General features: G+C 36.6%; 1 protein-coding gene across 1 annotated transcript; it reads right to left on the bottom strand.

Annotated features, from left to right (window-relative positions):
* KCNRG (potassium channel regulator) lies at window positions 1-7,845 on the bottom strand. The gene is made up of 2 exons (XM_045869396.2): window positions 6,873-7,845; window positions 1-2,824 (listed from the first exon to the last, which is right to left on the bottom strand). Exons 1-2 carry the CDS (start codon window positions 7,451-7,453, stop codon window positions 2,584-2,586), a joined length of 822 nt encoding a protein of 273 aa, XP_045725352.1. The 5' UTR covers window positions 7,454-7,845; the 3' UTR covers window positions 1-2,583.

The raw sequence follows: 7,845 nt of genomic DNA, 5'->3' as shown, positions 1-7,845 counted from the left end.
TTTATTTTAAAGATTTATTTGAGAGAGAAAGAGTGAGTGACAGCACAAACAGGGGAAGCAGCAGACAGAGGGAGAAGCAGGCTCCCCGCTGAGCAAGGAGCCCAATGCGGGACTCAATCCCAGCACCCTGGGATCATGATCTGAGCCGAAGACAGATGCTTAACCAACTGAGCCACCCAGGCATCCCCTAACAGTAGTTTAAACATTTCCTGTCTTATTATTTGCCAACCTGTTACAATATTTTTTTTTAATTTTTTTTTTTAAGATTTTATTTATTTATTTGACAGAGACAGACACAGCGAGAGAGGGAACACAAGCAGGGGAAGTGGGAGAGGGAGAAGCAGGCTTCCCGCTGAGCAGGGAGCCCGATGCGGGGCTCGATCCCTGGGATCATGACCTGAGCCGAAGGCAGAGGCTTAACGACTGAGCCACCCAGGTGCCCCAACAATATTTTTTGTTTCAGTATTTTTTAACCAGTTACCAGTTTTTTAATAATCTTACCAGCAAAGCTCTATACAGAATTAAACAGTGTTGCATATGTAACCATGGCAACTATATCCAGCTAGTTAAATCACAAAATGTCAAAAACTTACCAGAATAGAAATATTGTGCCCTAGAATATGGTGCTAGCAAGGGAACCAAACACATCATCCCCAAAATTAAGATGACACACTAAAACAACTAAACTGGCTTTTTTGCAGAAAAGAGGGGATAAGTGCCACCAAAAACAAAATACTTATTCATAGGGCTTTTTCTCTTATTGGAGTCATTATTTTCAACTGCTAACCTTGACATTACTAATCTTCAAGTATTTTGCACTTACATTATACATAACCTGTTGAGATACTGTTAGGAAATTTTAAAAATATTTATTTCTTCTCTACAACCTAGTGCACAAATCTATAATTGGTAAATATTTATGGAATGTAAATTCTTTACTAAGTGGAGGGCTTTCACAGGAAAAGTAGTAAATTAACATTTGTATCAATATAAGATAATAGTCCATACTATGCCATTACAGTCCTCCTAAAATCCCTTCCCTCCCCTCCCCCCCACACACATACAGTCTTTCAGGTGTATCTTCTTCCTTTCTTTTTTTTTAAATAGATAATATATCTACATGATCTGGTGAAAGTAAATCTTCCTTCCACACCAAACCCCACTCACCCTGTTCCCTTCTACACAGGTGACCCGTATCTTTGCTGAAAATTCTATGTGTGTTTAAGAAAATGAGTATGTTTCCACAACTGGGAACTATACACACATACACACATATATAATGGAAATATATTTTCCCACTTTATACACTGTTCTGCACCTTGCTTTTTTTCCACTTACAAATATTTGACAATCTTTCCTTAGTTTGTAAACTGTTGCCCTATTCTTCTTTAAGGGCTCCATAGTATTTCATTGTGTGAACCATAATTTACCCATTCCCTATTGATGAACTTTGAGTTTATTTCTAATCTTTTGCTGTTAGATGATGTACTTTCTTTCTTGAATATGAGCTCTTTGAGAATAAGAATTTTTGTCTTACTCATTTTTTAATCCTGAAAACCTAGTATGGTGTCTAACAAATGTTTAACATATGTCTTTGAATGAATTAATTGTACTTTTTAAAAAGGTACTCAGCTGCTTCCATGCAGGTTTTTAACCCTGCTGTGTGTTTGATGCTCTTTGACTTAATGTTTCCTTTTCTAGATGTTTATTCTGGTGTTCAAAATGACACATATATATGAGGAATTCCTAAAAGAGGAATCACTAAGCCATAGTATATGTATATTTTAAATGTTAGGAGAGGTTATTCAGAAGCTTTTCACCAAATGTAGGTGCTAATTAGTAACAGTTATCCTCTCACCAAATGTTTAGTAGTGCTTTCCACATAGTAGTGTTAAAACCATTGAGTGGATTGAGCTCACATTCAAGTGAAAAAAGTTGTTTTTATGATGGCATATAAGTCTATACAGAGGAAAGGGCTGATTAATATGCCCGGGAAAAGAGGAAAACAAGGCCTCACCCTCACAGAAGAGGTACAATTCAAAGTAGGCCACCAATCTTCTTTTTCTTCAACATCATCATCGCCATCATGAACAGTTATTGGTGTCTACTATGTGCCAGACAGTTTGTTGAGTACTTTACATTATCTCCTTTTATTTTCACATATCCTATAAAGAGATACATTATCCCCATTTGATAGATGAAGAAGTTGAGGCACAGAGAGCTTAAATGACTTGCCCAAGTCATATAAGTAGTAACTGATTAATTGGGATACGAAATCAAGCAGTCTGATTCCAGAACCCATTCTTGAGAGCTGTGTAAGTGTTCATGAAGAAAAGAAAGGGAAAGAGGCATTGAAGGTAGAAGGAACATGTGCCAAAGCACCAAGTGCACAGTGTTATTTAGAGAGCAGGAAGCAGTTAGTGTGGTTTAAGCACCGCTGAGGTATGGTTGCCAGAGACGGCATACTAGGAGACAAGGCCAGAAGTTGAAATGAGTACATATATGACTAACATACATGCCATAAATATGGAATTTCCACAAGAAAATGGCAATTTCTCTTTACTCTAGAAGGGAACAGGAACCTCATTTCTTTTTCTGAGATTGCTCTGACATGATGGTAGTCTCTGGTTTCAGTGTTTTGTTCATGGTGAGAGCTTCAGGCTTTTTTATCCTTTCAAAGCTATAGCATTCACTTTTGTCTTCAGAGAATAGTGTTCTAGCGCTGACTAGGTGGAAGCCTTCCATTAATAAAGTGTCGATTAGTATCCCGAGGACATTAGTTCCGTTGGCCAATTTTCGGTTATCAGGTTTTATAGAAACATACCTAGGACACACAACAGATGTTTGATTATAAAGCATCCCTTTAATAACTAGCAAAACAAAACACATCAATTTGACTTATAACCTCAAATAAAGGCATCATACCATTTTTGATCAGATTTTTTTTGAGACTTCATTTATAGATCCAAATTAGTAATTTCAGAGTATTGAAAATAAAGACCTTCCTGTGATCTCCAAAGTCACTTAAATCCACATTTAGGAATATAACCAACACTGATGAATTTTCATTGAGAAATTATTTTCTGGAGCAAACAATTTGATTAAACAAATTAGCTTAACTTTTTATACAATTTAACAATTTCTAATTTTTGTATTCAGTTGACTAAATATTATTTTAATCAGCTTAATTAAATGAATTGACAATCATTTTAATGAATATTTTATACATTTAGTTTCCCCTCCTAGATCTAATTCTACCCATTATTAGCACTGACATTACAAATTTTTTCTTATTTCTATCAAATACATTTTTCAGGTACAATTTTGCAGATTAAAAATGTCAAGATTTTATTGTCAATTTTTACTCAATAACTATCCATTGTTAAAGAGTAAAGCACGGGGTCAAAAGGCCTCTGGAGTAAAAATGACAAAACTTTGTATTTCCTAGGGGATTCTATAGAACCAATACACATAGTTCAAGAAAAAAGCCAACCTGAAATTTTTCAGATTGGCTGTATGTTAGTTTTAATAATGTCAACATAACATGTCCACATAGATATAGCTATATTACCCCTTTAAATACCATCAAGGATATTTTTATGTCTTTGAGTCCTCTCACCATTTGTTTATGAGATGTGAAGAAAAGACTAACTTACTTCCACAAAGCAACCTAAATTCTCTGTAGTTTTATGGCATAAAAAGAGCCTTTACGACATCCTTTGCCTCCTTTTAACTATGATTAAAATAGAGTGGTTAATTGGGGAGCCTGGGTGGCTCAGTCATTAAGCGTCTGCCTTAGGCTCAGGTCATGATCCCAGGGTCCTGGGATCGAGACCCGCATCGGGCTCCCTGCTCAGTGGGAGGCCTGCTTCTCCCTCTCCCACTCCCCCTGCTTGTGTTCCCTCTCTTGCTGTGTCTCTCTGTCAAATAAATAAATAAAATCTTAAAAAAAAATAAAAAATAAGAAAAATAAAATAGAGTGGTTATTTTAGCTCATGTTTAGAAATTAATTCTAGGCAAAGAAAATACTGTAAGATTTATAGAAGTACAAAGTACATGTCAAAAATGTTTATTATGTTTGATACAGCAAATTTTTCACATTAGGAGATCATTCCATCTAGTCCCAAACCCCAGATCTTGATTGTGTAGCCTAGAAACATTTATTAAAGAGAAGAAAATTATAGCACATCTCACATTAAGACACAAACACTTGCAAGAAATCACTGAGCAATAGTACTTGATTCCTTAGGAGGTCAAATTAAGAAATGAAAGATTTTAAGGCAGAAGGATAGGGTAGAAGAATGCATTGAGAAATAGAAAATCAAATCTTATTTTAAAAAAAGGCAAATACACTTTTCCATTTGATCCAATTTAAAAAGGAAAGGTCAGATAGAATAAAGGCTACCAAAGAGACTCTAGAATCCTATGACCATAACTTGAGCTTGATAACGTGGTATCATATGAATGACCTTCTGCAAGATGCAAGCCAAGTATTTCACATACTGTGAACTTGAGAGATAGTAACTGAGCAAACTGCTAGGTTAACAAGATCTTAGAATGGTGAATCATATTAATGGAACATACTGAACAGCTGGATGATACGCCAGACTCTTAGGAGCCATCCAGGCTTACTCCTCCACTTCCCACCTTCAAAAAACATCTGAATGGATGATTCAGAACAGGGAGTGAGCAAGAAATAAAAATGATGGCTAGTCAGGCAGTTATGTACCTAAGGTGGGCCTTTCAGGGCCAGAGTTTTCATACAGTCACCCGAAATCCCAGTAATGTCCCCTTACTTAGGTTATCCATCTCTACTTTGAAATTGGCATGATAGAAAAAAATCATAAACACTTATAGGATGGAAAAAAATTCTGAACTTCCAGCAAATGAATACTATTTGGTGATGAAAAAATTTAATTATTAAATAGCTTCTGGTTTTGGAATTATCTATATTGGAAGTTTAAATATAATGCCATTCCTTTTTTTTTTTTTTTAAGATTTTATTTATTTGCGAGAGAGAGAATGAGAGACAGAGAGCATGAGAGGGGGGAGGGTCAGAGGGAGAAGCAGACTCCCTGCTGAGCAGGGAGCCCAATGTGGGACTTGATCCCGGGACTCCAGGATCATGACCTGAGCCGAAGGCAGTCGCTTAACCAACTGAGCCACCCAGGTGCCCAAATATAATGCCATTCTTACATTAAGATGAAAAAAATTTGTACTATTTCTAAAACACAAACACTTAGCAAAGGTAAAAACACTTGGCACTGTACATACAAGAATATTCCAACCTTAGTTTTTAATCTTGTTTCTCAGCATATTTTTTTCAATTATTTTCTCCACATGCATAGATTTTAAAGTGTTTAGTATTTCCAGGATCTTTTTACCTTGCATGTTTCTTCTTAAAATTAATTATACCATTTTTCCTGGGGTTTCTATCTTTTTTTTAAAGGGATCCTCAAAGATCTTTTTTTTTTTTTTAAGAATTTATTTATTTATTTGATAGAGAGAGAACACAAGCTCGGGGAGTGGGAGAGGGAGAAGCACGCTCCCCACTGAGCAGAGAGCCTGATGCGGGGCTTGATCCCAGGACCCTGGGATCATGACCTGAGCCAAAGGCAGTCGCTTAACAACTGAGCCACCCAGGCACCCCGATCCTCAAAGATCTTAATCATTAAATCAAATTTTTTTTAAAAAAACTGAATAGTTTTCCCTTCTGAATTATTCATGTTAGTGCCCCACCAGTGAAAAGAAAGGTGTATACAGAGATATCTTAAAACACTTTGAGATAAAGATAGGGTCTTAAGTTCTCTTCACAATCAGCCTATTAATTTAACTGGCTCCCTTTTCCCAAAGTGACATTTCAACCTTTTTTGGGAGGGCAGGAAATTATTAAGTGTAGAAACTGAAGAACTGTCATACTGCCCAGTGTTCTTCAGTTGGTAAGTAAAACAAAGGGGTGTGTTGTCAGAGAGGCAAACACTGATAGTTCCTGATGGCGACTGCTGAAGTCAAGAAAATATCCCAAACTATGTCTACTTTTTCTCCCCCCCCGCAAAAAAAAAAAAATTTTAAATAGTATCAGTAAAGAACATATGCAGACTACTTTTTTTTCCTCCTGAAAATTAAAGCCAGCTTTCACAGTTAGTAAAATAATGGTGGGACAGCATTAAGACATTTTTAAGGAGAAAAAAAAGTGTCCCTGACAGCAGAGTAGAAATCAGCCTTAGTGTTCAGCCAAGAACAACAGGGGGAGAAAGTGAATAATTGACTCAGGAGCAACTATCCTTAACATACTGACAGCCTATCCCAATATTTTGAGTTGTCTAAGAATGCCAAAGATGTAATAGGATACCAAATTTGCTATGGGATATATCTGCCTTAATGGTGTTTAAAAATAAAGTGAGATGGAGGAAAATCAGTAGTCAAATCATAAGGACTAAAAGAACAAATATACGTAGAGTGTAAGGAAATCAGGAGAAACTACTGAGACTTTACCATATGCCAGCCACTAAAAGAATCTCTTGGGGGAAAGAAAGGTGTTGTCTCAGTCGTAGGCCAAATTCACTAGCAATGGAACATAATCTATAAAATTATTTCCTCTTACAACTTGAATGACCATAGTTCCAATTTTCCCTGGACAGTCTTGGTTTATTCCCACTGTCCCACATAATAAGAATACCTTCTTTCACTCTGAAAAATAGCCCAGTCTGGACAATAATTATCTGATCACTCTACTCAACTCTACTTATTACCCCCAAAACATGTGAGTAATAATTTTTTCCAAGAAAAGTTTCAGCCATGAGAAACTTCCAGTTTTGAGGGGAAACATCAGGAACTGATACAGAAGAGAGATGCTTCAAAGTTCAAAATACCTGACTCCACTCTGGTTATCAGCGGTGCTGTCAGAGCCACACTGGAAAACCAGGTCATGGTAAGAAGGTCTTTGTGGAGGCAGTGGAAGCAAGGTCATCTGCGGAGGGAAAGAGTTACTACTCCAGGTCAGTGCTGAAGGTTGCTCTATAAACACTGTAATCCTCCCAGTTAGCATCTCAATTGTTTTGCTGCAAGAGCCAAACACCCTGAAAAAAGCTTGAGTGTTTCGGCTTAGGAAATGCACTTCCACAAGAGCAGGTCTTGGCTGTAGCAGGTGTTCTTGGTTTAAGAGATCAACCAGAGGATCCAGTTCATAGAAAAGAGCCTCTCTCTGAAGCCTAAGATGGTCTGAAAAGTCGGTGGGTAATAAAAGCTGATGAGTTCTCAAAAAATCTAAGATGAAACTAAATAGAACACCATCTCTGTCCACAAAAATCTGGCCACCAATCATCTTGAATTCTTGGTCTCTGCCATCTATCATTCGTGTCAACCGAGAAGCAGGAAACTGCTTTATGGTAGAAAACCTTGTTGTGAATATCTTCCCTCCCACATTCAAAGTGACCAGTTCCTGACTACTCATTCTTTTCTTGCTTCAAACTAGAAGCTACAGACTTAGAAACTTGTAAATCAAACTCTAGCCATAAATGTTGCTAGTTATATATGATTAAGAAATGGAGGGGAGGGGAAAAAAACAAAAAACAGAGACCTAGATTCCCTCCTAACTACTGTAAAGCAAATAGTGTATCCATAGCTGTGTTTGCAAATTTGAGTTGCTTGGGAACTTGCAGTATACAAAATGAAAAAGGAACAGATGAGGAACTGGATTATTTAAGAAAAACTGCCAATATTTCTAAGGATAGATGTCAAGTAGATCCCTCTCCTGTATTCCATTAAAATATATATATATATCCATGAAAACTTATTGTAAATCTGTATTTTATTTTTTTTTTAAGATTTTTTTTTTTTATTCAT

This window comes from Mirounga angustirostris, unplaced genomic scaffold (genome assembly GCF_029215605.1).
Source record: "Mirounga angustirostris isolate CCGP_5_RB_7025 unplaced genomic scaffold, mMirAng1.0.hap1 SCAF_3, whole genome shotgun sequence".
Taxonomy (NCBI): domain Eukaryota; kingdom Metazoa; phylum Chordata; class Mammalia; order Carnivora; family Phocidae; genus Mirounga; species Mirounga angustirostris.
Note: the sequence above shows the minus strand (reverse complement) of the source record. Positions and strands in the feature narration are given on the sequence as shown.